This window comes from Pyricularia grisea, assembly GCF_004355905.1.
Source record: "Pyricularia grisea strain NI907 chromosome Unknown Pyricularia_grisea_NI907_Scaffold_2, whole genome shotgun sequence".
In the NCBI taxonomy this organism is placed as follows: Eukaryota; Fungi; Ascomycota; class Sordariomycetes; order Magnaporthales; family Pyriculariaceae; genus Pyricularia; species Pyricularia grisea.
The window spans coordinates 7,368,364-7,392,942 of NW_022156717.1; the positions used below are offsets into that span (position 1 = coordinate 7,368,364).

Below are 24,579 nucleotides of genomic sequence, written 5' to 3' on the forward strand. Positions count from 1 at the left end.
GCCACGTGATCTGTCCATATTACAGGAAGATGAAGACGAGTAAAAGATATTTCAAACATTAAATATGGGTATATATCATGATATAAGTGGCAGGCAAGGTCCTGGACATCGATGCCACCCAAACAAGCTAGGTGTCAAAGATGTGTATCGGGGGCACCTTCACCGTTTTGGCAGTGAGCCACCCTCCTCGGCCAGATCTTCGAGAAACATTCTCTCAGATAGGCTCCTAGGGGCACCTGAAAAAGCTAGCCCAGAAAGACTGCTTGCGCCCCGGAAACTGGCGCCTCGGTAGCTACTAGGGTCAATGCCATCCACGCCGCTCCGGCCATCGATGCTGCCGACAAAGGTGTGCAAATCGCCGAGCTCAGCTGCCCTGTGCAGCAGCTTGTGGTCTTTGACGACGTCGAAGGAGACAGGCCGACCCTTGTATGAGCCAGCCGAGACGTTTGGTGGCGTCAAGCTGATGCTCTGCGGTTTGGGAGCGACAAACAGGCTGGGTGAATGCGGCGGCTTCTCCATAGGAATACCTTCTCTCTCTGCATCTTCTATAGCCTCTGTCTCCGGCTCAAGATCGGACTCATCTTCGTGGTTGATATAAGGCTGGCTATCCCGTTTAGCGTACATGTCCTCCTCCATGTCGAAAAGTTCGTCACCGTCCAGCTCTCCATCGGCATTGAGAGCTTCAGTGGTGGTGGCGACACTGGCTTGCTGGACGCTTGACTTTGCGTTCAATTTGCTTGCCATCGAACGTCTCGAATCCATGTGATCGTCCTGGTTGTTGGGTTTGGTAGCCTCGCCCACACCCGCTTCTGGGCTTCTTGTTTGGGTCGGCTGCGTCTCGGGTGGCTTTAATGAAGGCATTCGAGCATCTGGGGAGATGGACTTCTTTCGGATCGGTCGGATGGGCATAGAGACAAAGTCGTCGTCGGATTCACTGGAATCGTCGTAATACTCCTCGAGGTCTTGCAAAGGCGAGCCTAGCTGCGCTGCACCCAGAGGCTGCGCTCCAACTTCTTCAATGTGAGAAGAAGACGGCATATAAGTGGCAAAGTTGGGGGCGGCGTCGGGTTGTGCGGTTTCCTTATTTTCCTCAGCCGCAGCCGGTTCTGAATTGGCGTTGACCACGGTCCACGTCGAGGGGTCCTCCAGGGGTAATTTGGATAGTGCCCTGAGTGCCTGGGATGATGACACTTTTTTAGGCGGCGGGAAATAATCGTCTTCGTCGTCTAGCAGAGATCTTGATGAGGGTGACCGTGGTGGAGATGGCGCTGCTGGCCTGGTAGCCTGGGGTGACTCATTGAGCGGAACATGTGATTCTTCTTCCCTGGCTAATTCAGGCGGCGGAGATGACGACGCGACGCCACTTGAGCTTGGAGATGAAGTGGGCAACACAACCTCGCCTTCGAAGTCGAAGCGTACCCGTCGCGGACTGGATCTATTAGAACTCGAAGATCTGCGTAGAGCACTTCGCCGAGCGTTTCTTTCTTTGTCGCTTTCGACCGATCCGCAATCGGCCGACGGATCCGTGAAACTTCGAACTGGGGGAAACCTTGGTACCACCCCGCTGCCACCTCCAGCCACTTTGGGTGAAGTTTTTGCTTCTTCTGTCTGGGGCGGCGAATCGGAATCTGTTGTCGTGGACGGTTGTGCCGCAGATACTCTGTCGGCAGCCTCGAGTAGCGGCAGGTATGAGGGCGTAAAGAGACCGCGAAATTCCCTCTCGCGCGCATGGGGATCGCGTACGCCATCTCTGGGGCTGCTGCCAAGGGCGCGAGCAATGGTGGCGTTGGCTGTATTGGATGCGTTCGGAACACCAGAGGTGTGGTGCAGTACCGGGGGCGGAGAGCCTCTGCCGTCCCACATTTTACGATCTATTGCTGGTGACTCAGGTTCGAAAGAGACATGTCTCTCCTCGTCGAGGCTCTGGGGAAACAGGTTACGGTATCTGCCTTCAGACATGGAAGCGGTGATGGCGCGGTTGACTTGGGTCGTGACGTCGTTGGGCAAGTCTCGGAGTAGGTCATCAGAATACCTTTGAAACTCAACGACCATGTCTTTGCGGTAAGTATCAACCTTATCGTCTAGCTCGGATAGCTTCTTCAGCAAATCGGCGATAAGGTTGCTGGCGCCATCCAAGTCTTCCATGATGGCAACAGTGCCCAGAGCGTTCGCGTTCGAATGGAACCTGTACGTCTTATGAGGCAATGCAAGATGAAAACAACAAACGCAGGTGGCAGAGAGAGCAGAAAGAACGGCTCAATTGCGGATATGCAGGACCTCTTTGTTCGCGAGATCCAAGGCCCGTGTCAAGAGTAAACGTGCGCCAAAACTGCGCATGACTGATGTTTGGGTCTCTTTGTTGGTTCAACACGAACTGGTAACGCTTGTGGTTCACAGTTCCCGATAACGCACGATGGTACTGGGAAAAGTGAAAGTAAAAAATAGAATAGAAATTAAAACAAACACATTCAATGCAGTTTTGACTGTTTGCCGTCTCGGGAGTTGTTTAGTGCGCGGCCCCCCCGGTGAGGGGAACCGACGCACAACACACGCAATGTGGTAGTCACAGGGAAGGTAGTCGAAAAAAGCTAGTGCATCCTGGCTCGGGCAGCTCCGGCGGCGGTTTTTTTTTTCTTTTTTTTTTTTTTTCTCCCCTTCTCTCCTGTTGACGACGTGGGGAGTGAGCCCAATGCATTGGAACGTGGGCCAGAACCACCAAACTCAGGGCACTGGTCCCACATATAGTTGGTGGCTGGCCAATGGTATACATACGATTTGACCTTTGGGCTTGGCTAGATTTTTCTCTCTTTTTTCATTTTCGCCCTCTGTTTGCCGCAAACCTGTGCAGTAGTACATTTCTTGGTACATTCATTTCCTCCCCCGTTGCTGGACCTACCTCATTGTTCCAGACATCCAATCGGCTGGGTCTTCTGTTTTCTGTTTTTAGTATTACCTTTGACATTAGATGTGCCAAGCCAGTCGCGAAACTGGCAAGATTTAAGCCATCCGAACAAGGCTGATTAACCGATTTTACTTCACCACCTTATCTACTCTGCTGTACCTATCTTGAGGAAAAGTGCCCCCCTCAGATGAGACGACGACTATATAGGTGGTCTACCCACCTTAGCTATCTATAGTCAATCTACCTCAGTTACCATGGTAGGGCACCGAATTCTCGCAATGCAGCCAAGTACCGTACCTTGGTGAGGTAACCATCATCCCAGAAACTTGGTATCATCAAATACGATCACGCATAACTCTAAACAAAGATTTTTTTTCATGGGGCCGCCTCTACAATCGAGACAGACATGCACGCAGTATTATCCATTGGGTTTTCTTTTCTTTCCCTTATCTAACTTCAACCCAGGTAATGCCCTGACGGTGCTGGTGATATCGGACTTTTGACGTCGTGTCCCTTGACTTCAAACCCCTCACACGACTTGTCAAATCTTGCAGCCTACAGGCATCAAGCCTGTCCGATCCACCTCGGTCCCCCAGAAGGGATAACTTTCATACCCACCAAATCCATGCCAAAGCGGGCAAGGCATTGGTCAGGTCACCGACTCTTCATTGTTTTCACCAAAGCGGCCCACTGGATCGCCAATGTGATCATACTCTGCGGCAGTCATGTGGTCACCAGCGTCATTTAGAGCTCCTCCTTGACTTCGCGCGTTGTCCTCTCGTGGCTCTTCTGCTTGAAGTTGTCACCAGGCTTGGAGATTCTCCTCAGGCGGTAGACTTTGGCAGAGTGGCTGGGCACGTGGACCTTGATCGCGCCCTTGGCTTCGACCTGCCCAATCTTCTCGCCGAACAGCCTGGGGTCTTGCTTCTCCAGACCTACTGCATACGGCGTCTCGGTTGCGTTGTACCAGTTGGCCGTCTTCAGGATGGACGCCGTCTTGACACGGTCGTTAGCAGCATCGAGAAGAGCCTGGGCTGTCTCTACAGGCATCTCGCTTGCCATAAGGTCATGAATTGCCCATGCATACTTGATTTGGGGTGCCGAGCCTCCCGGGCCGTCGGCGACGAAGATGTCATTGAGACTGGCCGTCATCTCGACGTCATTTCCGGCAGCGTTGAGGAGTACAACCACTTGGTCGCCATTATGCAGTCTGCCGCTCCAGACGTGGCTCTCCTGGGCCCCAAACTCGTCGGGCTGAAGCTCGCCGCCAACAGTCTTCTTCACACGGAACATGCTGCGGCCATGAGGGTCCTGGCTCACCGCAATGATGGCAGGGTTGCTCACAATAGCCAAAGCCTCTGCCGGCATGGCGCGTAGGTCATTGCCCAACATCAGCGGTGACTTGAGCGCAGCCCACAGGGCAAAGTGAGCACGTTGCTCCTCACGTGTCATGCCGCCCTGGCCCACTTCGAGCATGTCGAGATCGCTCCACCCGCCAGGAATGCTCTTGTCGGCAAATGGTGCAACCTTGTTCAATATGAACAGGACCGAGCAGTGCGTGCCTGGCGCAACGCAGAGAGGATCGTGGGGATCGGTGCAGCTGCACAAGTCGTCGGGCCGGGTAAAGCTGTCGTAGATGTCGCCGCTGATCCGCCACGAGTTGGCAACCGACATGCCCCAGGTGTGTACGTAATCCTCGCCCCAGTTGCAAAGATTGAACTCAATCGGACGGCCCGTTGCGTTCAAAGCGTCCGCCATGACCTTGAACCGGTTGAACGTACCCACAGGCGACCCGATCCGACCCATGTTGTAGCAGTTGTCATACTTTAAAAAGTCGACGCCCCAAGACGCGAAACTGGCCGCGTCGTCGACCTCATGATCTAGAGATCCCTCAAATCGTGCACATGTCATCTCTCCCGAAGACGAGTACATGCCAAACTTGAGATTCTCCGAGTGCAGGTCATCAGCGATGGCCTTCAGGCCCCGCGGAAACTTCTCGGCATTCGGTTGGAGCTTGCCGTCAGGGGTCCGTCCATCGGGGTCCTGCCAGCAGTCGTCCAAGACCACATGATCGTAACCGAGGTCGCGGAGGCCAAGGTTGACGACCGCCTCGCTGGTACTCAGTAGAAGATGCTCTGACACATCACACCCAAAAGCATTCCAGTTGTTCTGAAACGGTTAGTCTCCGTTGACTTCCCCGGGGCATGGGGTGATTTATGCCATGTTACGCTACTTACCCAGCCCATGGGTGGCGTGAGTGCCAACCCGTTCTTAACAGCGCTTACTGGCAAGGTTGCCAAGAGAAGGGTGGCAGCAGCAGCTGCTTGGATGGTCGTACGGCGGGACGTCATGATATATGTGTGTCTTATATCACTGTGAGGAAGTAAAAGATTCTTGACATTGTGGAATGAACTTCTAACTTCTACCTTCTGACTTGACATTGAAATAGTTTTGTGCTTTTCCAAACCACCTTATCTAATTGACTTCAAACCAGCAAGTAAAAAACCCCTCTGTTAGTGGAGACTGCGTAGCACTATCAAGCGGTCAGTTTTCGGCGCATGCTGCGAAACCAACCTCCATTTCTTGGCGTCAAGAAATTATTGGAAGTCACAAGCTGCTGCAGTCTAGGATATCTTGGCTGGGCGTAAGCACCTCTGTGGAGTTACAATGGGGTGCTTCTTGTTTTTCGCTCGGTTAGTTACCGCCCGCCTGGAACATCCTCACTCGATCGAGCTTGATGTCAGGAAGGCCAGGGTGGCACGTGAAAAACAGAAGCTGAATCAGAGGTAGTATGTGCGTCTGATTTTGGGATAACCTCCGTCTCATACCCCGCTTCCGCCAAGAGGACTTTCATGAGGTGTTCACCAGAAGCGAGTTCAATAGCAACTGGAAGTGCGCGTGTCGGCCGACATTTTCCCCACAACTCTAAGAAAGTCTGGGACAGAAAGTGAGGAGAAGGACATCGGGGTGGAGATTTGGAGAAAAGCATCAGGGTTCCTAATGGATCCAAAAGGCCAGGCCAAGACGCTACATACTGAATTGGTTCTAGACATGGTTCTCGACTCATATCAGCGTCCCATTTCCTGGCAAGCTCCGAAATGAGACCCCATGGGGCCTCCATTTCACCATGGGGGTCTCCACCACAACGTTGGACCATCGACATCTGTATCTGCGCATGGAGAATACTACTGTATAGCTGATCTAGGCGTATACCCTGCAGAAAAACAAGAAGAAGAAAAAAACGAGGAGGAAAAAAAAACACATGTGAACGTTTGTGTTGTATTGAGGACTGGAAAGAGTATCCACCCTATTTCTTGGGGAAATGCAACCCCATCGTGTGATGCTCGGGCTGCAAAATCAAAGGGGATATTAGTCGAGATGCCCGCCCGGTTCTAGCCCGCTGCGGGAGCTCTCCTCCTCCTCATCACCATCAACACCTCTCGCTCCATTTCCCGGACTAGAGAAAAATCGACACCCGGTCCAAAATGGCTGATGAAAAGACCGACGCGCCCGTCGAGGCCACGGCCACTCATGTGGCTGCCCCCAAGGGATCACAGGCTCAAGGAGCCGGCGAGGCGTCCACCGCTCTGCAGATTGAGCGTGACATGAGCATGAGGGATACCTTTCGCTTCTGGCCCAAGGCTATCTTTTTCTCGTTTATGCTTTCTCTTGCTATCATTATGGAGGTTAGTAGTTTTGTTTTCAACAATATAAAAGCCAAATCGTTTTGTGAAACGGGGATTATGTAAAAGCTAATTGTTTTCAACCATATTTTATTCTACCAGGCCTATGATCTCAACCTCATGAGCAACTTTTACCCATTCCCGGCATTCAAAGACAGATTCGGCGACCAGGATGACCCCGATGGCGGCAAGCTCGTTTCTGCTAGATGGCAAACCATTATCAACAACGGTGTGCAGGCCGGTTCCATCATTGGTCTCCTCATCAACGGCTACGTGACCGAGTGGTTCGGATACCGCAAGACCATGATCGGTGCCATGTTCTTCATGATCGGAGGCATCTTCATCCCTTTCTTCTCCACTGGACTGCCCATGTTCCTGGCTGGTGCCCTCGTGCAGGGTCTGCCTTGGGGTGTTTTCCAGACGCTGAGTGTCACGTACGCCGCCGACTTGTGCCCAACCAAGTTGAGGCAGTACATGACATCTTGTGAGTAACAAAGCAAATAAGAACCTCTTTTGGTACTGGACAACAAACTGATACATGATCATAGACGTCAACATCTGCTGGGTAGTCGGAGGTATTTTGGCAAAGGGTATGCTCAAGGGCCTGATGCAGAGGACCGACCAGTGGGGATACAGAATCCGTAAGTTTTTTCCCTGGCATTTTCCCTCCTTCAAAATTGCCCATAAACACGAAGTCTGATTTTGCCTCTCTCAACAGCCTTTGCCCTGCAATGGATCTGGCCCGGTCCCATCATCATCGCCGCCATCTTCGTCCCCGAGTCCCCATGGTGGCTCATCCGCAAGGGCCGCTACGACGAGGCCAGAAAGGCCGTGGAGAGACTCACCAGCCCCAGCAGCGGCGTGCACTTTGACCTTGACGCACACATGGAGATGATGAAGGCCACCAACCAGCTCGAGATGGAGATGTCGACCGGTGGCAACTTCTGGGATTGCTTCCGTGGTGTCGACCTTCGCCGTACTGAGATTGCTTGCGTGGTCTGGCTGACGCAAGCCTTCTGTGGTGTTCCCTTTATGTGAGTGTAGCCCCCCTTTTTTTCCCCAGATTATTATACATGCCCAGAGTCAAAGGCAGAGAGCTAACACCTAAAACAGGTCTTATGGTATCCAGTTCCTGATCAACGCCGGAATGTCGGCCGACAACGCCTTCACTATGGGTCTCGTCGAGAACTGCATTGGTCTCATAGGATGCTTCCTCGCCTGGTGGATCATGAACTACGTCGGCCGTCGCTCCCTTTACCTCTACGGACTCAGCGCCATGTTTGTAATCCTGATGATAATAGGATTCATGGGCATTCCGACCGGCAAGGAAAACGAAGAGAGGCTCGGGTGGGGCATCGGCGCTTTGATCATCCTGATGCTTTTCCTCTTCCAACTCAGCGTCGGCCCGTCCTGCTACTGCCTCGTCGCCGAGATGCCCTCCACCCGCCTCCGGGTCAAGACTGTAGCACTTGCGCGTGCTACTTACAACCTTGCTGGCTTCATCACCAATGCACTCATGCCTCCTATGATTGGAAAGCGAGATTGGAATTGGGGCGCAAAAGCCGGTTTTTTCTGGGCAGGTATTGACCTCGTGTTTTTGTGCTGGGTATTCTTCCGTCTGCCCGAGCCTTTTGGCTTGACGTATGCGGAGATCGATCTCCTATTCGAGCACAAGGTCAGTGCACGCGAGTTCTCTCAGGAGAAGGCCGACGCGCTCAAGCCGGAACTGGACGACTTGGCACGCAGGACGGAGAAGAATGTCCAGACCGAGCTCTGATTTATTTAATTAGAACAAGAGCGCTGTCTTTAGGATCGTTTGACTGAGCTGGAAAGGGGTGACGGGGAGGGCATGTTGGAGGATAAGGGTGTTTGATACTTGCCCCAGGCCAAATTCTAGGACAATTCTTATCGCTTGTCACAGTCCTTCTTTGATTAGCCTTCTATGTTTTAGTTGAAGTGAGTAATTTATTGATCACTACTTCAATTGGGTCACTGTGACAAAGCCAACAAATGATGACTTGTACACATTGGCCCAGTCTGTGTGACTGTTGTGACAGAATCATAAAACTAACAGTTGTAGGAAACCCAGTTGATAATTGACAATTCACCCAGAGCAATCAGTTGCGTTGTTCTATTCCAACTACTTTTCCAGTCAAAAGGATAAATCACATGTGTTCCCATGTAGACACGACGGCTATTTAAGAGAGCTATCTCGTCTCGTAGCTCTGATCTACACCGAGTTTTTTTTTTTTTTTTTTTAGAGCACACCAACCATCATCACAATCGCCAACAACTTCGAACAAAAATGTCGTGTCAGTGCCAACAAACAAACAAGACCCCAGAAGTGGCTGCCTCCTCCGAGGACGCCACCGGGGTTTGCAACACCTCTGCTCCCACGAGGAGTACCGTCGGGCCCAAGCCAGACGCCTCCGCGGATGTCAGGGAGGATTCTCCTCCTCCGCCTCAGCAGCCACCACCGCAACAGCCACCATACTATTATCCGGGCTGGTATGAGTCCGAATCTGCACTCCAAAGGTCTTAGGCCTGAGGGATGGGCACCAAGGGTCCAGGTCGAGCGTGGCATTCAGAGCATAATTCCACGTGTCAATTGGGCTTGCATGAGGGTGGTTGGAATAGTGTGGAAAAGAAACGGGTTCCCAATATTTTGTATTACAAAAAGCAGCCTCCTGTATTGATATGATGGAGCAATAAATGCCCATTTCCAGAAATCTCTGATGCAACTAGGTCGCTTTAAAAATGCCACTCAGTACTTCTTTGCTCTTGGCACATTTCAACTTGGGGGGCTGTTTGTTCTGGGCCCCCTTGGACAAGACCAGAAAAAACAAACAGCCCCCAATTACAGGCCCGCTTGTCAGCCAAACGCGGAATGACCGCTGAGTTTTCTGCTATGAAGTAAGTTCTAGTGGTAAAACAAAGTGAAAAGCGTGGAACCGGGTGAAGAGGCTAGGCCTTGGGTTGGTGAAGCTTGAATAAATACATCTGAGTGTTGTCGCATACTATGCAAAAGTTCGTCGTATTGTCAAAATTGAGATTAAGCAAGCAGCTGATCAAATCGAATGCTGCTACTGTCAGTCACGTGGTCGCGCTGTTTGGGGTAGCATCCGTCATTTGTGGGGGCGTGGGTGGCAGTGTAATCGGGGATTTTCCTAGGCTTTACCATAGTATCTTGTACCATATTACAGTTTGTTGCCTTGGTGGCCTGTGCTAGTAGGGGGGCTATGATACGAGCTATGACGGTTGCCTATGTCGGTATTTGTGTTTTTATGGGGGATAAAAAATCGATTGACAAATTGTAATCTACTCCGTACTGGTTCAGGGCATAGCATGATAATGGTTGACTGGTTGACAATCCACCCAATAACAAACAATCACCAAAGTCGCTGATCGTGATTCAGAATGGTGGGCACCTTTTGGCTACGAATTTCCCTGCATTATTCTTCACAACGCGTCATCGGATAAATATGCCATTTGCAAAAAAAAAAAAAAAAAAAAAAAAAAAAAAAAGGGGTTGCAAAACGTGACTACATGACAAGACTGACATCCATACCTCATACATATGTCAACATCCCGTTGTCCAAACCTTTCGTGGTTAATGTCAAAGATACGATTCATTGTTTCTGATTGGCGACCAAACCGTACCCACTAGAATGTACGTCTGACAGGTCCCAGTCAGGGCCAGGCCAGGCAACCGCAAAATAGGAGTGGTAATGATTTAGTGAGGAGTTGCTGATTGACAGTAGGGTCCAGACTACCTAGACTATCTAGTAATTAGGTACCTTACCTTAATTAATCCAAGATGCAAGACCAAAGTATGCAGTAATACCATCAGGATAAGCGCTTGCCAATCCAAACACACCCACCCAAGACCTCCTAAAAATGTGTACGTTAGTATATTACGCAGTATTACCTTTTTAACCGCGTGCCTTAGCTTGCCCTGCTCGCCTTGCCAGGGCTGCAAGGGGAAGAAAGAAATTGAAAATCGCCAAACTCGCCAAAGGTGCCAAAGTTAGGTAGCTTATGCCAAACGTCAGCAATACCCCTGCGCCCTTGGCCACCCAGGGCAACCCTCATTCGCTCAATTTGCTGTGCCGTTGATCAATTCGGGGCCACCTTCCCCACCCGCACCCACCTTGTCGATTTGGGGCGCTGCACAACACGACTGCGGGCATCGCCTCGTTTCTCTGCCATCTTTGCTCCGTTCCGGCCGGGCTTGTTTGTATTGGGACAAATCCAAGTCTAGATCTAGTTCGAGTGCTGCGCTATCGCTGCTGCTGCGGATGAGTTGAGCCTTGCCGCCCTTGATACGGCTGGTCAGCTCAGGTTCAATCAGCTCAAGTCTTTTTTTATTTTTATTTTTTTGGTGTATGCTCACTTAATTTTTTATTCCTCACTTTCGTACTCATTGCCTCACTTTTGACCCATTATACAATTTCATCTTGTCCTCGTTTTGCTGCATTTCCCTAGCATCTACCATCTAATACTTTGTTGATCTTGTGCCTGTCTTTTCGTTGCTGCCCAGCCTCCACTGTCACCCACGATAGTTCCGGGATTGCCCAGTACACACACAGCTTACCGAACCTACCACGCTCGCGTCTTCGGGGCAAAACACTGCCTCAACGGGCGACCGCAGATCCGACCAGTTCGCCTACGTTTCTCGTCGGGACCGATTCCTTCATATCAGGAACCCTTGCGCTTGCTTGTACTGCCTATGATGCAACATAGTCAACCAATTCAATCCTGAGCCGTTCTCTTCGTCTCTTTTCAACTGCTCCCTTGTTTAGTCGCCCGCCGGCGCTTCCTGCAAGGGGAATACATACCCCTACGACCGCGCTTGCATCTGGAAGAATCACCATCATAATACACATACACACGCACATACATTACCGCCGATAAAATGCTGTTAAGAATACCAAGGAGTCTATCATCCATATCCGCCCAGGGCCTCCCCAGCGATTTAGATACCGCATCAGCAAAAATGCATATCAAAAGGGCGCAAGCAAACAGCAACGACGACCGCGGTATCAATAATTCAACCGCATATGTATGCTACTACCCCTTGAAATATCTGCGGCTAGTCGTAAATCACCATCCAGCTTCGCTAACATAGATTTTTTTTTTTCCCCTTTTAGATCGTCGCTTCAATAATCTGTGGTATTGTATTGCTGGGCATATTATGGATCCTCATCCGAAGTATGCGCGCAAGATACCCCGAGCCCAAATACATCCCGACTCCATTCCTAAAAGGTTTATGGACCCGATGGACACCTTCGAATTTAAACTACCAGCGGCCCGCTGCAGGAAGCGATAACAGATGGGGAGGTGCATCGCGCAATGGATCGCCTGCAGCCGGCGGCAATTCGAACGGTCCAGATGCTAGAGAGCCGATGCGATCGTCCGCCGGAGCTACTGCAGCTGTCGACCGCCACGCCTCGGTGAGATCGATCATGACACTACCGGCGTACCGAACCAAGGCCAACGACGGAGAGGAGGTACTGGGAGTGGCGGGCGAGCGTGACGGCATCGACGTGGTGGTAGAGATGCCTACAGCCGAGCAGGAGGAGGCCATGCGCGACGAAGAGATGGATGCCCTCTTCCAGATCCGCCAGGCGAGGCGACGACAAATGGCGGAGCGCGAGGAGAGATATGCCCGCCGCGAACAGGCCCGCACTGCCAATGACGTTGTGGCCATGCGCGCCATCCGCAACGAGGCACGGGAAGCCCGAGCCCAGAATACGGAGGAGATCGAGGCGCTGCGTGTAATACAGGAGCAAACTAAATTGGCCCGCCAGCGCGCCGTAAGCGCTGTTAGCTACGCTGGCATTGGCGAGGTGCGTCACGACGGAACCAGGGCCCGCGCCAACAGTCAGGAGAGCGAACGAACGGGCCTGCTGAGCGACGCCGCTAGTATCGCATTATCTTCCCGACCATCCACGAGTCTCTCCGCTCGCACGCTCTCTTCACAGGGGCGGCAACGGAGCGGTTCCGAGCTCAGCATCGAAACGGCTCGCAGCCGACCTGTATCGCCTGGGTTCCCAACTGGAGGCTCCACGATATCGCGCGCATCATCTCGTTCGGTAACCCCCACCCCAACCCCACGCCGCTTGTCACATGCCGGCTCAAGCCCGGAGCTCATCGATGCGGCCGAGGCGGATCTGGGTGAGGGTGGTACTTTGCCACCGGACTATGAGGAGATAAACATCTCAGACGGCGCCTCCGCTTCGGTGCAGAGCCTTCCCTCGGGTCGCAACACACCACTCCACGAGCCGCCGCCAGAATATACCGGCCCGACCCGCAATCCGGACTACCACCGCATGTCGCGACACGTAGCCGACCTCTTGGCATCGAGTGGAACCGGCTCGACGCACAGCAGCCCAGACCTGGCATCAAACGGGCGTGGAAGCGGGAGCCCCTATAACAGCAACCGCAGCACGCCACAGCTGCCCAGCATAAGTCTGCAACCCGTGCCTCAGATCGTTATCGAGCCCTCAACGGCAAGATCCGACAATTCGGACCGTCAGCATTTCTGATGATCTGCCCAGTGGGATAAAAAACGATATATTCCTCAAAAGACTTCTGGACGAGGCACGAAAGAATGTATAGCTGGCTACCTATCTTTTGTATTAAAACCAAGATTTGAGAAAAAAAGGGTCGACCGATGTGTAAAAACAAAGTCAGGTGGTTTAGGGGCGGGAATGGGAGGTGGCTGGAGTACTATGACGAGTGATGAAAGGCATGCGGGATGGTGATTTGATTCCATTCCTTTGTGCTACGGGGAACAGTCGGGCGGTGATTATTGGATTTGTTTTTGGGCGTCTCTTAATGCTTTTTTTTTCTTTCTTTCGTGCTGAAATATGGCCATACATCACATTTGAGGATGGTATTTGGAGAGTAGCGAACATGAAATAAATACTGGTACATTGGCATCTGGCGGGATCAAAACAAGCTTATAAAGTCACAGAAGAGTCGATCTTGTTTCCAGACTAGCGTAGATCTATATAGACCTAGGCCTAAGTCTGGTGCCAGACCAGCACTACCGCTAGACTAGAACAGTGCCATCTGCAGTGGCGCTAATTTAAATGAACATTTGAAGTCCGACTGTCTAATTTATAAAGGACATTCTTGTCAGGCCTTTTTGAAAAGATAACATTCTGATAACACCCCGCTACTAACATTACTACTTTGCCCGCTAGACCACCCTATCGCCATTCCCCCCAGCAAACGTCTGCATGCATCGGGGGCTGAACCACACGAGACAAAAACAAAAAAAAAAATCCCTCGCCGAATTTCCTATCCAAACTTCTTCTCAAACTTCTTAAACATGCCCGTGACGCCCTTCTCTAGCCGATAAGCGCTGCTCTCCAGCTTCCTGGTTTCCCTGTCCGACTTAAATTTAGTCTTGTGCTCCATCTCACCCTCGTCGGGCCGGTAGGCTTGCTGGTGGATCGAGTAGTCCATAGGCACCATGCCGGCCGTGGCCTTGGCCGCGAGCGGAGCCGACGGCGCCGACGCAGGCGGCGGCGGAGGAGGGGGTAAACCAGGCGTGCCGGGAGCGGGAGGTGTCGGGTTTTGGGTCTGGGGCAGGGACGGGTGGCTCATTTGCTGGTTGGGCGCAAAGCCAGGGCTGCCAGGGAATGCGGATCCATAAGGGCTGGAGAGGGGGGTCCCGAAGGATTGGACGGGTACGGTGTGGGCGCGAGCCAGGCCCGGGTGCGGGTGTTGGCCGAATCCGGCGGGGGCCATGCCGGGACTGGAGATGCTCTGCGGTTGAGGTGGTCCGGGGAAGCTAGGGGCGCCGGGGACCTGTCCGAACTGAGGGGGTGGGATCGCCGGGCTCAGCGGGCCCGACATGCCGCTCGGTGCCAGCCCCGGGGAGAAGGGGGTGCCGGCGTCGTAGGCCAGGGTCTGCTGAAGGGGGTTGAGTCCTCCGTCGGGCGGCGGCGGCGTCTTTTCCCTGTGGCGTATGGCTTCGGGCGCCGCCGGTGCCGCCGGGTTGTAGGCCATGGGCGCAAAGTTCTGGGGTGGAGGAGGAGGTGGAAGCGACGACGGCGTGGTGTCGCTGTTGGCGCCGCCAGACACGGCCGACATGGGCGGTGGGGCAAAGGACAGCGCACCGCCGCTGGCGCCGCTTCCTGCTCGCTCCGCGCCGGCCTCGGTGGAGATGGCGGCGTTCTCCAGCTTCTGGACCAGGCCGCTCGTGTCCGCTGCCGACGGCGGCGGTTGGAAGTGGCGGGGCGGTGGGGCGGGCTCGTCGAGGACTTCGACCTGTTGTGCGGGCAGCACGCGGCGGACGCCGTTGACGAACTGCAGAGCGTCCGCCTGCGTCCAGAAGTATACGTCCAGCGAGTGCAGCTTGTAGTGGTACTTTGTCTCGTTGCGCGGGTCGTACCATGGCAGATGCCACTCCTCATGGTTCGGCACGTGGCCTATCGTCATGCCGACGACACACTGCTGTTTGTAAGAGTACCGAACTTGTACACTGTCGAGAACTGTAGATCGCCGCGGAGGGGGGGAGTTGGATTTGTCAATATTGCGATACGCAGATCTCGGGGATAGTATCTACATAGGCATCGCAGGCCTTACCACCATCAAACGCATCCTGGGCCTCGGTCCCGGGGTGGTTTGCTATTTCGATCCGCGCGCGCCTCTCGGCCGCGTTCTCAAAGAGGTAGACATATGATCCCTTGTCGAAGCGATGGTGAGGAGGATCCGTGGATGGGGAGCCGTAGAAATAGTGCACGTCGCCGAACCTGGCATTACAAGGTCAGAGTTGGGGAAGCCCTGGGAGGGGGTAATATGGCAGCAAACGCTAGTAGATAGACAATGGATTTGCTAGCAAAGAGGTGCTCTCGTTCGTCTGCTTGATTCATATTATTCAATTTAATATCCACTTACAACGTCGCAACGTTTTCCTCTCCTGGCCGGCAAGCCATTGCGCCACTGAGTGATGAGGTAGCAAATTGCCCTCTAGATAGAGCGTACGTAGGGTGGTGAGAGGGTAGTATGTGAATAGCTTCAGCAATGCGCCTCGGTAGGTATCCGGGTCGCCAGTGTTCCCTTTCAGTCAAAAACAGCAAAAAAATAAACAAACTTGCTACTTGCAAGACAACAATCAAAAAAGCCCTGTTGCAAAACAACAGGAGCGCAAAGTAGAAGAGGGGCTCCGACAAAGGAACAAAAATGAATGGCACACAACCTCCCCGGGCCGGTTATTTATTTTGTACATCCCAAAGACATAGGCGGCACTACTACCCTGGATGCTGCGGCATATCAGCACTAGCTGCTACACTACAACTGCAACGGCATCAGGGGACGGGGGACTCGCCCATGTGACGACTGTACGAGGGCCAATCTTCCGAGTCTGACAAGTCCTGGATGGACGGGAAGCAAGTCAAAAGATGGACGTATGGAGGGGAAAATCGTCACACCATGCAAGCCAAGTGCTTTACTGGGCGCTTAAAAGCCCCGCCCTGGTCCAGGGCGCAATCGACGTGTTTGCCAATCAACTGTCACAATTCGTTTTGCTGGCTTAGGTTTCCATTGCCCGCCCGCCGATGCTCCGAAGCTAATGTGGGGCCGGGTTCTCGGTGGAGTTCTTTTTTTGTAGGTACCCACCCCTGTTGCGTGTAGACTTGGGCTGAATGGAAATTTTGGCAAGCACGCGCATTGGCGTCTGGTAAATCATCAACGATAGGAAATTTGAACTTTTCTTGCCTCAAAGAGGGACCGCCACATTAGGCTCATATGCGAATGCCCTCGAGGCCTACTCACTTGATTTAACCAAAGATACCCCTGTCGGCCGGTACGTCACTCTTCCACTGCTTTCACTGCTTGGTGCCTCGAGTTTGTAGCCGCACTAGCTTACCAAAATCTTTGCTTCATCCAAAGTTGAACGGAGCATTGGATTCGATTTTTATAGAATCTATGTATCAGGCCGGCCGTGAAGCTGCGCACTCGAACCGAATCTTGACTAGCTCAGTCGACAGAGCTGGAGTGAGCCATAAGCAACGACTGCCCAACGAGACGAAGAACGCGAACCGGAACCTCGACCGCTCCGGACGAAACACATAAATAAAAAAAAACCGCCAAAATGGGGATTCTCAACATAGCACATATGTGCTCGCACCTTCAAAACGCCTCCAAGGCGCGGTTGGGTCTGACATCGGTGGCAAATACGAAATACAACCTCAATCTGGCCTTGGCGCTTCACCGGGCCGGTCTCATCTCTTCCGTCACCCGGGCCGGACCACATCCCCCTCCGCCCGAGGCCCTGCTCACGTTTGAGACGGAGCCCGTGACGACCGCAAACGTGTCGAGCCGCCGCCTGTGGCTCGGCCTGAAGTACTGGGAGAACAAGCCCGTCATGAGTCAGCTGCAGGTCGTCAGCAAACCGAGTCGCCTGGTCCACTGCGAGCTAGAGGGACTCGAAAAGATCGCGAGGGGGTTTCCGAGCGGGTATATCAAGGGACTTTACCTGGGAGAGACACTATTCGTCAGCACGCGGGCCGGTGTCTTGGAGGTTAGGGAAGCGCTGGACAAGCGCCTGGGTGGTGTCGTTCTGTGCCGGGTGTCATAACCTGCGGGAGTTGTTGGCGATTTAACTGGATTGTGTTGCCCTCGAAACGACGGTCGGCCAATCTGGCTCTTTACGGTTCTGGGGATCAACTTGTTGCTGCAAGTACCCTTGGCGTGTTGGCTGCTAGCGAAACTGGCCTGACAGTCGGCATGTATCAACTGTATGTAACTCTTATCTACTCCTGTACCAAACCATGTATAATGTTCAGCATATTTCACAAACTTGATATATATGAGGGCCTCCCTATTGAAAATTGGCATTCGTCTTCAAACTCATAGCATTGTTGCTATCGTTTTCTTGTTGGACATCTGTGTCAATCCCAACGACAATTGAAGCTATGGAAACAGACATCACGGGGTCTGCTTACATAATTCCTACAGTCAGTCAAAATTGACTTAACTAAGGTGTCTAACCTTTAGTTATGTCGAGATTGTTTTTGAGTTCTGTCATGAAATTCATCACATGGTACACAGGGAAACCTATAAGGAAGTATTGATATGTGAATTCGGAGCAAACTCGCCTTTTTTGATCCTGATCTTTTTCCCCTCGTAATCTCTTGGTTCCCTATGACATTCACGACCTACTCAAACTCTACTCCTCACCTTATATAGCAGATCAAAATTATTCATGACGCAAGAATCACCAACCAACGGCATCAACAAGGCAGATTGTGCAACATCGTTCCATCGATTCTTCGACTTGCCTGGGGAGCTGCGCAATAAAATTCTAAAACTTCTGCTCGCACATCCTCACGGCGTCAGCATTGGCAGTAATGGGAGTTTCGTCCGAGTGCCCCCGCGGGAAGGAGACGCCAACGTGGTTGGCGCAACTCTCGATGGACACCACGGCCAAACAGTCCTGCCCCTCTCGCTCCTGTTGTCAAACAGCAAACTTGCCGATGAGGCCGAGGCCATATTCTACACCGAAAACGTCTTTTACGCCAACGTGAAGACGAGGCGATCGGCAAAGGAAAACGCCCTGTCTGCCAGCTTCACCATCCCCAAGCCGGAACCAAAGGAGCTGGGCCGCAATCACGGCTACCCGAGCGACAGCGACGATGACGTCGACTACCGCTCGATCAGCACCCGGACGCCTTGTCGCAACCTCATGGGAAGTGAGGCTCGCTTCAAGATCCGGAAGTTGGTTTTGATCGTGCAGAGGTTCGGAGGTTCTCTTGGGGACGAGGTCGTTCCCGCGCTTCAAGATCTCGTTCTACGGGGCTCGCTGCGCTGGCTCGAGGTTCGTTTTGATGATCATCAGGTGTCTCGGAATATGATTTCCAGTCCATCTGTAGCATGGCAGTCGAGCAGCGGCGCGATGGGCAGTGCTGGTTCTGTGCAGAAAAGTCTAAAGAGGAGTGAGAAGATGCTCGGTAGCAACGAGGCTTTCCTTGCAGTGCTCAGGCTGCTCAACGATCCTGACCTTACCGTCGCCCGTGCCAGCGTTCCGCAAAAGGAGCACTCACCCCTCTGGTGTCAGTTTCATGATGACCAAACCCAGAAATTTGGCAATGGATGTGCGTGGCATGACAAAACAACCTGCCATGATGATCCGCACGACAATTTCTCGTTTCAGGCAAGCAAAGGCTCGCCTGCGACTGTTGGTTTCACAGCTCAAGGTTGGATTGAGCTTGACCTCAATGCCATGCTGCGCAAGTTCAAAGGTGAAGACGCAAAATGGTGGAGCATCTAATGCCAGACTGTTTTTCTGCTCGAACAATCAAAGCCTCAATGGAGAGCCGCAGGCAGGATAGACATGCAGATTCTCAGCTATATCATCATAACTATGTATCATTTGTTCATACTGTATTTGACGATTAAGACCCAAGTCTGGGTCAAGGTTCTTTTGTGCAGTTAGAGGGGAGGCACTCTCAGATCCGGTCTGTATTACGAATCGATATCCCAAGATGCATGATTCTGAATTCTGACCAAGAAACCAGACTTGATGAAATCCCGGAGCATTTTCATCTCAATCAGGGGACCTAGAATAGAAGCGAGCGGAAAGGTGGGAAAAGAGGGGAACCATGACAGAGCAAAGAATATCGAGATTTTCAAACAAAAAAAAGATCTCCCAGCCTCGGCATTTGTCTGTTTCAGTGCTGGTCCCTTTGTCGCGTGTCTATACCAAGGCGACTCCTTTTTCGCGTGTCTATACCAAGGCGACTACAACCCAGAATGTATTGTTTGCGGGACATATCGGAAAGACATCATGGGAAGATGCATGGAAAGGTCGGCTAATCATTTTCTCACAGTACAACCCGACTTCTGTAGAAAATGCCATCTTGTCCAATGCTTTCTCTCACGAGTTTCCGATTATGGTAATCCTGAAAGAGAAAGTTAAAAAAAAATGACGTTTCCTCGTTTCGAGATATGCCTTGGCCCTATCACTTGAAGGGGTGGAAAGGGTTGACCTGGTTTCCCTAGTTAATTTAGTGTTTGGTCACTTGTCAGATTATAATTACTCCAAAGCTCTGAAAAGCTGAAAAAGAGTTTGTTCATTTGCTACCGCTGGTCGCCAAGGCCCGTACACAACCTTTTTTTCAGGCACATGCCGGCTGTGCACCCTAATATGCGCTTCCTACTTGGTTCTTGACAATTTGTAGTTATCTAGATTTCCTGACTTGCCGTACGCCCATCTTTCATGCACGCATCGCAAGTTAAAGGAGGGGACCCCTCAATTTTTTTTTTAATTTTTTTTTTCCTTTTTGGGCGATACCACACTTTTTTGTTGTGGTTGGTCGCCTGATGCATATTAGAATAAAAAAACTGATGATCGGCTTGCCTCGGCCTATACTGTTTTTTTTTTCTCTCCTTTTATCCTGGATGAAGTATCATCGGCGCCGGACGTACGGATAAGAAAAATGTCCTCCGGATTCTTTTCGTCCAACCCAAAAAAAGTCGTCAGGTTTCTTTGTTCTTATCATCCCATCTTTTTTTTTTTCCTTTTTTTCCCATCCTGTTATGGTATTATAAACAAGGTGATGGTTGCTACGGAGAAGTATATTTTGGGGCTAAGGCTAGGTACGGAGTAATGTACCAAAATACGGACGGCATTCAAGGGCCTTTTTTTTTGCCGGAGAAAACGGGCCCATCCATTGAAGAAGGGCGAAGGTATTTCAAAAACAAAAGTAGTGGGGGGACTTAAAAAAAGAAAAGAAAGAAAGAAAAGTTACCGCAATTAGAGATAAAATAATAATAATATTTGGGGGACAGTCAAGTAACTCTATGTCATTCATTATCTAGGACTTGCAGGAAGCGCGACGCGGCCCCCAATTCCAAGCAAGCCACATTCGTGCTTCATTTCTTTCTTTTTCACGCCCCTATCAGATAACATGGCCGGTATAGGGGGGATTGCGGTATAGACCCCTCATTCTCTATTTCGCGTCTCCCCCCACACTAAATCATTTTCTGAGGGTGTAATGGCCAACCATTCCGGCAAACCGGTCAAAGAAAAAAGTGTCCAAGAGATTTGGGCACATATTATTTTATGTGTGTGTGTGTGTGTGTGTGTGGTTGCTTGTGCGGAACCTGTAATCGGTATTGGGCACTTATAAATCGCGATCTCAGGCAATGCAATGCACATATTCGCTTGTCATGAGGACAGCGGTGTACATACTCCGTAAGCATGCAGAGTGGGATTTTTGGCGTTCCTTACAACGTGGCATGCGGGTGGGGGGGACTGATGGTGTAAAAACTGAGTTATCACTCGAGTGAATTTCCTATGAGATTTGCTCTCGTCATGATTGTGTAAATCGTAGCTGTGTGTGGTATTTCCAAAAGAGCAGATTCATCCATCCATTCCATTCCATTCCTTTGTCTTGTTCCGCTTTTTGACCAAGATAGAGCGCCTGCACAACACCGGTGTACCAATAAAGAACAATGAAAATAATAATAAAGTAAAAAAAAAAAAAAAAGAGCAATGGACCCAGTGAAATCAATACAGAAGAAGCTTCAAGAAATGCTTCAGATGTAGGCCAATTTACTCGACAGCAAAGTCACCCTGGTGGTCCTCCATGTGCTCTCCCCAGTGGACGGGACCGAGCTTGAGGAAGCGCATGCCTTCGTTGCTGCTGCTGCTGCTCAGGCTTGAGCTGCGGCGCTGAACAGGCTGAGGGCTGGCTGTAGCGTCGTTGGACTCTGCCGGGACGGCGGCGGCGGAGGCGGCAGGCTCGACCTCAGTCTTGGGCTGCTGTGACCTCTGAACTTGAGGGTAAGAGTTGGAAGTAGTCGGGGCCAGCTGGAGGAAGCCGGTCAGAGGGCTGTTGTTTGGGAAAGACATCTTGATGGTATGTGTATAGTGTGTTCTTGTTTGTGACTATATTCCCTTGGAGGCTTCGTGTAGACTGTTGGGGTTGTCAAGACAAACGACAGTAGTTGATGTCTAGATTGATGATGATGACCTATGGGATAGGTAGGTAGGCGAGCTGTGATGAGAAGCGTGGTTTGAGAATGTAGACAAACAAGAGAGCGAAAGGGATGGGAGGTGGGATGAGATGGCAGCTCTTTATGCAACAAGTCCTGGACAGTAGATTTCCCAAAGAGGGATTTCATGACAAGGGGATGGTACTGTACTCTCAGCTGACTTGCTAGAGGTGTCCCCTTGAGTGACATTCATCTTAATGTGCGGGCGGCAGGCTAGACTGGATAAGAAAGTAAATCTAAAATAAAACAGATAAAAACAAGATATAACACCAAAAAAAAACTAAATTAATAAAAGATAAAAAAATAAATAAAATAAAAAGTGGATGGGATGGGCATAGAGGTGTCGAGCAGAGTTGTGACGAGAGAGGCGCAAGCGCTTGCCCTGGACCGGCAATTTTATCCAAACATCACATGCCAACAAGCAAAAAAAAAAAAATCCGCTTTCCCCTGCCAGGGCCACAACCAAAAAGGCAGTGGACGGACGGAAACCTTGTCGAAAGGGGAAAAAAAAGAAAGGAAGCAGCAGCACTAAAAAACCAGGACCCCACTGTCAATCCATCATGCCGTTTATTTTGGATGCCGATACCCTGTCAAGCTCAAGCACAACCGGTGGAGGCGCAACACACGCATTAAAAGCTACCTTACCTTAGGTAGGCTTGTTAGGCAAAAAAGGAAAGGGTTCCAAGGGTTCTCCGCCACGGAAAGCTGTAGCGAATACCACCCACATTACTCACATTACTAACGCTCGGTGGAGGACGGCGGAACGGCGGAACAGGATGGGAATTTGCTAAAATGGCGATCCGCTACCTACAGTAGTAAGGTACACCACAAGAACCACTGGGTTGCAAAACGCCATCAAAACGCATGGTTGGTTTGAAGGATGGGGCAAAACAGAGAAAAACAGTTCCTCCCGGTAAGCAAATACCCTGCCCACGTGGGTATGTCATTGGCGGGGGGCTGTGTCAAAGAGAGACAGCGGCACAAACAGCCTCCTCCCTAGTTGCTGGGTTGCTTTTTGTTTTGTGTTGGATTAGGACGCTTTATTCGTACTTGGTTGATTATTTTATTTTGTGTGAACAAACTGAAAGAACAAAATCAGCAAATAATGATGATAAATTAAAATAAAATAAAAATAAAAAAATCATTTACTCCATGTCTTGCCAAGTGAGAGCCTCCTGTCAATTACGTATGCTCCCGGACGGTGCTAGTCGCGATAAGAACAATGTCAATATTTGTTTTGTTTTAGCTTGACGGGCGGACGGACCTACTCTAGGTACCTACCCCATTCTGAGTAGGAAAAAAAAAAAACATGCCCAACTTGCCGAGGTCCTCTTTGTTGTGTGGGGAAGGGGGCTTTCTGAGGGGTAGCGAAGAGGATTACTTTTCGGATCTTGACTGAACAAATAGTGCAGATCTGGGTATGTAGCTTGGAAGGTATGAAATTGCACGGTTGACGACCCTTAGCCTCGTTGTGTCAGTTGTGTAGTAAAATATCTTGGCATTGATTGAACTACTCGCCAGCTAACGCAGCCTTTGACGCCTTGAACACCAGGTTAAGTCTTGGCAGTCGGCGGAATGCAACAAGCTTCCATCAGATTACTTGCTGTCACGTGTTTTCGCATCTCGGCCACAAATGACGTGACAGGCAGGCACGAAAGCACTGCTGTGCTTACCTAGGTACCGTTGGAAATCTGTCTCGCATAGCCCTACCATCCTACCAACCTACCTGCCTGCCTCCTCCCCACCTTTGGTAACCTACCTAGGTAGGTAGCCAAGACGACGTTGTAGTAAGCCCAGGTCAAATACATTCAAACGGCTTGCCGAACGGGAGCTCGCATTCCAGACTTGTAGGCCGGCGGATAAAGCACACTACCTAAGGTTTGGTCCCTGGTCTGACAATTCGCATTTTCTGCCAATGTCAGCCAGATGACTTTGTGGAAGGGAAAAGAAAAACAAAATCAAATTCAACATCACTCTTGCCAAGTCCGATGGCCCCGGAGCGGCAACGCCCGGCCGTAAGCCACTATTTTGGACATCGCTGCTTACGGATACATCGGCTGTGTGACGACTAGTTCTACTGTAGTTCCATCACCAATCATCCGATTAAGTCCGGCGGGTTGTTACTTTACGTTTCTTCCAAACAAAGCTATTTCTAGAACTCGATTACTAAGAGAGAGAAAAGAAAAGAAAAGAAAAAAGCATACTGTCTTTGAATCTTTTACATCGATCAACTGAGACAAGTCAGCTGATGTTTTGACTGATAGGCTTCGGCATCATGTCCGAACAAGCCGCGTTCTTCATCCCATCGCCGCTCGGATCTACCGTATCTACGGTTTGACAATTAGCGCCCTTGCATTTTGCACTTAGCTAGCGGCTCGTACCACCGGGACACGGTCAAGTACACCCGCTACTTTTCCCAACGCCAAGTAGCTAAGTAGGGTCCTCAAGGCAGTTAATGCGCCTAGATTCGCCGAAATCGTGAACAAGTTACCTGTGGCGTAACAGCCATGCATTGGTGTCTGCGTTGTCAGCCGAGTCTAGAACCACATCGGCATACTCGATATGATAAACTCTCAATCATGGTTTTATAGGACTGGGAGGTTTTCTACACCGTTATTTAGCACACCATAGAAACAATCTCTTTGGCAGCTCATCGTACGGAATACGTTTTAACTTACATGTCTAAAAAACAAGAATCCCATTTATGTTGATCACAGTAGCGACGTCTCCTTTAAAGTTTTGACTGGCAGTTGTTTGTTCAGTGTGAGATCGACCATCCATGCCAGTCGATGACCACAAAAATATACAGACTGACCGTAATAGATCTAACCTAGACCTTGTGTATACTGTATTTTCGTTCTCGCAGAATCATGCTTCCTTGAGCTCGTCTGAGTGATTTATAACCCATTTTCGAGAGTCTCGACAATCGATTTGGTGCGGGCCCCCTCATGTTGCCCACTGTTGACAGAATATATGTGA

At 50.9% G+C, this 24,579-nt stretch overlaps 10 protein-coding genes across 10 annotated transcripts; 5 read left to right on the forward strand and 5 right to left on the reverse strand.

Moving 5' to 3' along the window:
- Nucleotides 1-159: 159 nt before the first annotated feature.
- Nucleotides 160-2,145, reverse strand: PgNI_04768 (uncharacterized protein; the record flags this gene model as incomplete). The annotated part of the gene is made up of 1 exon (XM_031124811.1): nucleotides 160-2,145. The coding sequence occupies one exon, from the start codon at nucleotides 2,143-2,145 to the stop codon at nucleotides 160-162; it is 1,986 nt and encodes a 661-aa protein (XP_030983668.1).
- Nucleotides 2,146-3,301: 1,156 nt separating this feature from the next.
- PgNI_04769 (uncharacterized protein) lies at nucleotides 3,302-5,343 on the reverse strand (the record flags this gene model as incomplete). The annotated part of the gene is made up of 2 exons (XM_031124812.1): nucleotides 3,302-5,071; nucleotides 5,140-5,343. The coding sequence occupies 2 exons, from the start codon at nucleotides 5,341-5,343 to the stop codon at nucleotides 3,647-3,649; spliced, it is 1,629 nt and encodes a 542-aa protein (XP_030983669.1). The 3' UTR covers nucleotides 3,302-3,646.
- A 625-nt stretch (nucleotides 5,344-5,968) lies between these two features.
- Nucleotides 5,969-8,523, forward strand: PgNI_04770 (uncharacterized protein). The gene is made up of 5 exons (XM_031124813.1): nucleotides 5,969-6,588; nucleotides 6,688-7,069; nucleotides 7,134-7,226; nucleotides 7,304-7,619; nucleotides 7,699-8,523. The coding sequence occupies exons 1-5, from the start codon at nucleotides 6,388-6,390 to the stop codon at nucleotides 8,360-8,362; spliced, it is 1,656 nt and encodes a 551-aa protein (XP_030984908.1). The 5' UTR covers nucleotides 5,969-6,387; the 3' UTR covers nucleotides 8,363-8,523.
- A 367-nt stretch (nucleotides 8,524-8,890) lies between these two features.
- On the forward strand, nucleotides 8,891-9,127 carry PgNI_04771 (uncharacterized protein; the record flags this gene model as incomplete). The annotated part of the gene is made up of 2 exons (XM_031124814.1): nucleotides 8,891-9,093; nucleotides 9,121-9,127. 2 exons carry the CDS (start codon nucleotides 8,891-8,893, stop codon nucleotides 9,125-9,127), a joined length of 210 nt encoding a protein of 69 aa, XP_030984907.1.
- A 1,554-nt stretch (nucleotides 9,128-10,681) lies between these two features.
- On the reverse strand, nucleotides 10,682-11,028 carry PgNI_04772 (uncharacterized protein; the record flags this gene model as incomplete). The annotated part of the gene is made up of 2 exons (XM_031124815.1): nucleotides 10,682-10,943; nucleotides 11,018-11,028. 2 exons carry the CDS (start codon nucleotides 11,026-11,028, stop codon nucleotides 10,682-10,684), a joined length of 273 nt encoding a protein of 90 aa, XP_030984910.1.
- PgNI_04773 (uncharacterized protein) lies at nucleotides 10,827-13,330 on the forward strand. The gene is made up of 2 exons (XM_031124816.1): nucleotides 10,827-11,647; nucleotides 11,736-13,330. Exons 1-2 carry the CDS (start codon nucleotides 11,501-11,503, stop codon nucleotides 13,131-13,133), a joined length of 1,545 nt encoding a protein of 514 aa, XP_030984909.1. The 5' UTR covers nucleotides 10,827-11,500; the 3' UTR covers nucleotides 13,134-13,330.
- Nucleotides 13,331-13,893: 563 nt separating this feature from the next.
- PgNI_04774 (uncharacterized protein) lies at nucleotides 13,894-15,536 on the reverse strand (the record flags this gene model as incomplete). Its single annotated transcript, XM_031124817.1, has 3 exons — nucleotides 13,894-15,092; nucleotides 15,187-15,353; nucleotides 15,499-15,536. 3 exons carry the CDS (start codon nucleotides 15,534-15,536, stop codon nucleotides 13,894-13,896), a joined length of 1,404 nt encoding a protein of 467 aa, XP_030984904.1.
- Nucleotides 15,537-16,693: 1,157 nt separating this feature from the next.
- Nucleotides 16,694-17,179, forward strand: PgNI_04775 (uncharacterized protein; the record flags this gene model as incomplete). The annotated part of the gene is made up of 1 exon (XM_031124818.1): nucleotides 16,694-17,179. The coding sequence occupies one exon, from the start codon at nucleotides 16,694-16,696 to the stop codon at nucleotides 17,177-17,179; it is 486 nt and encodes a 161-aa protein (XP_030984903.1).
- A 627-nt stretch (nucleotides 17,180-17,806) lies between these two features.
- On the forward strand, nucleotides 17,807-18,871 carry PgNI_04776 (uncharacterized protein; the record flags this gene model as incomplete). The annotated part of the gene is made up of 1 exon (XM_031124819.1): nucleotides 17,807-18,871. One exon carries the CDS (start codon nucleotides 17,807-17,809, stop codon nucleotides 18,869-18,871), a length of 1,065 nt encoding a protein of 354 aa, XP_030984906.1.
- Nucleotides 18,872-21,157: 2,286 nt separating this feature from the next.
- Nucleotides 21,158-21,457, reverse strand: PgNI_04777 (uncharacterized protein; the record flags this gene model as incomplete). Its single annotated transcript, XM_031124820.1, has 1 exon — nucleotides 21,158-21,457. One exon carries the CDS (start codon nucleotides 21,455-21,457, stop codon nucleotides 21,158-21,160), a length of 300 nt encoding a protein of 99 aa, XP_030984905.1.
- Between the last annotated feature and the right edge of the window lie 3,122 nt (nucleotides 21,458-24,579).

Bases quoted from the DNA above. Each gene is read 5' to 3' on its own strand.
- PgNI_04770 (XM_031124813.1), top strand. From the start codon at position 6,388: ATGGCTGATGAAAAGACCGACGCGCCCGTCGAGGCCACGGCCACTCAT. The intron at 6,589-6,687 runs GTTAGTAGTTTT...TTATTCTACCAG, and splicing joins CTCTTGCTATCATTATGGAG to GCCTATGATCTCAACCTCAT. The intron at 7,227-7,303 runs GTAAGTTTTTTC...CTCTCTCAACAG, and splicing joins CCAGTGGGGATACAGAATCC to CCTTTGCCCTGCAATGGATC.
- PgNI_04773 (XM_031124816.1), top strand. From the start codon at position 11,501: ATGCTGTTAAGAATACCAAGGAGTCTATCATCCATATCCGCCCAGGGC. The intron at 11,648-11,735 runs GTATGCTACTAC...TTCCCCTTTTAG, and splicing joins TCAATAATTCAACCGCATAT to ATCGTCGCTTCAATAATCTG.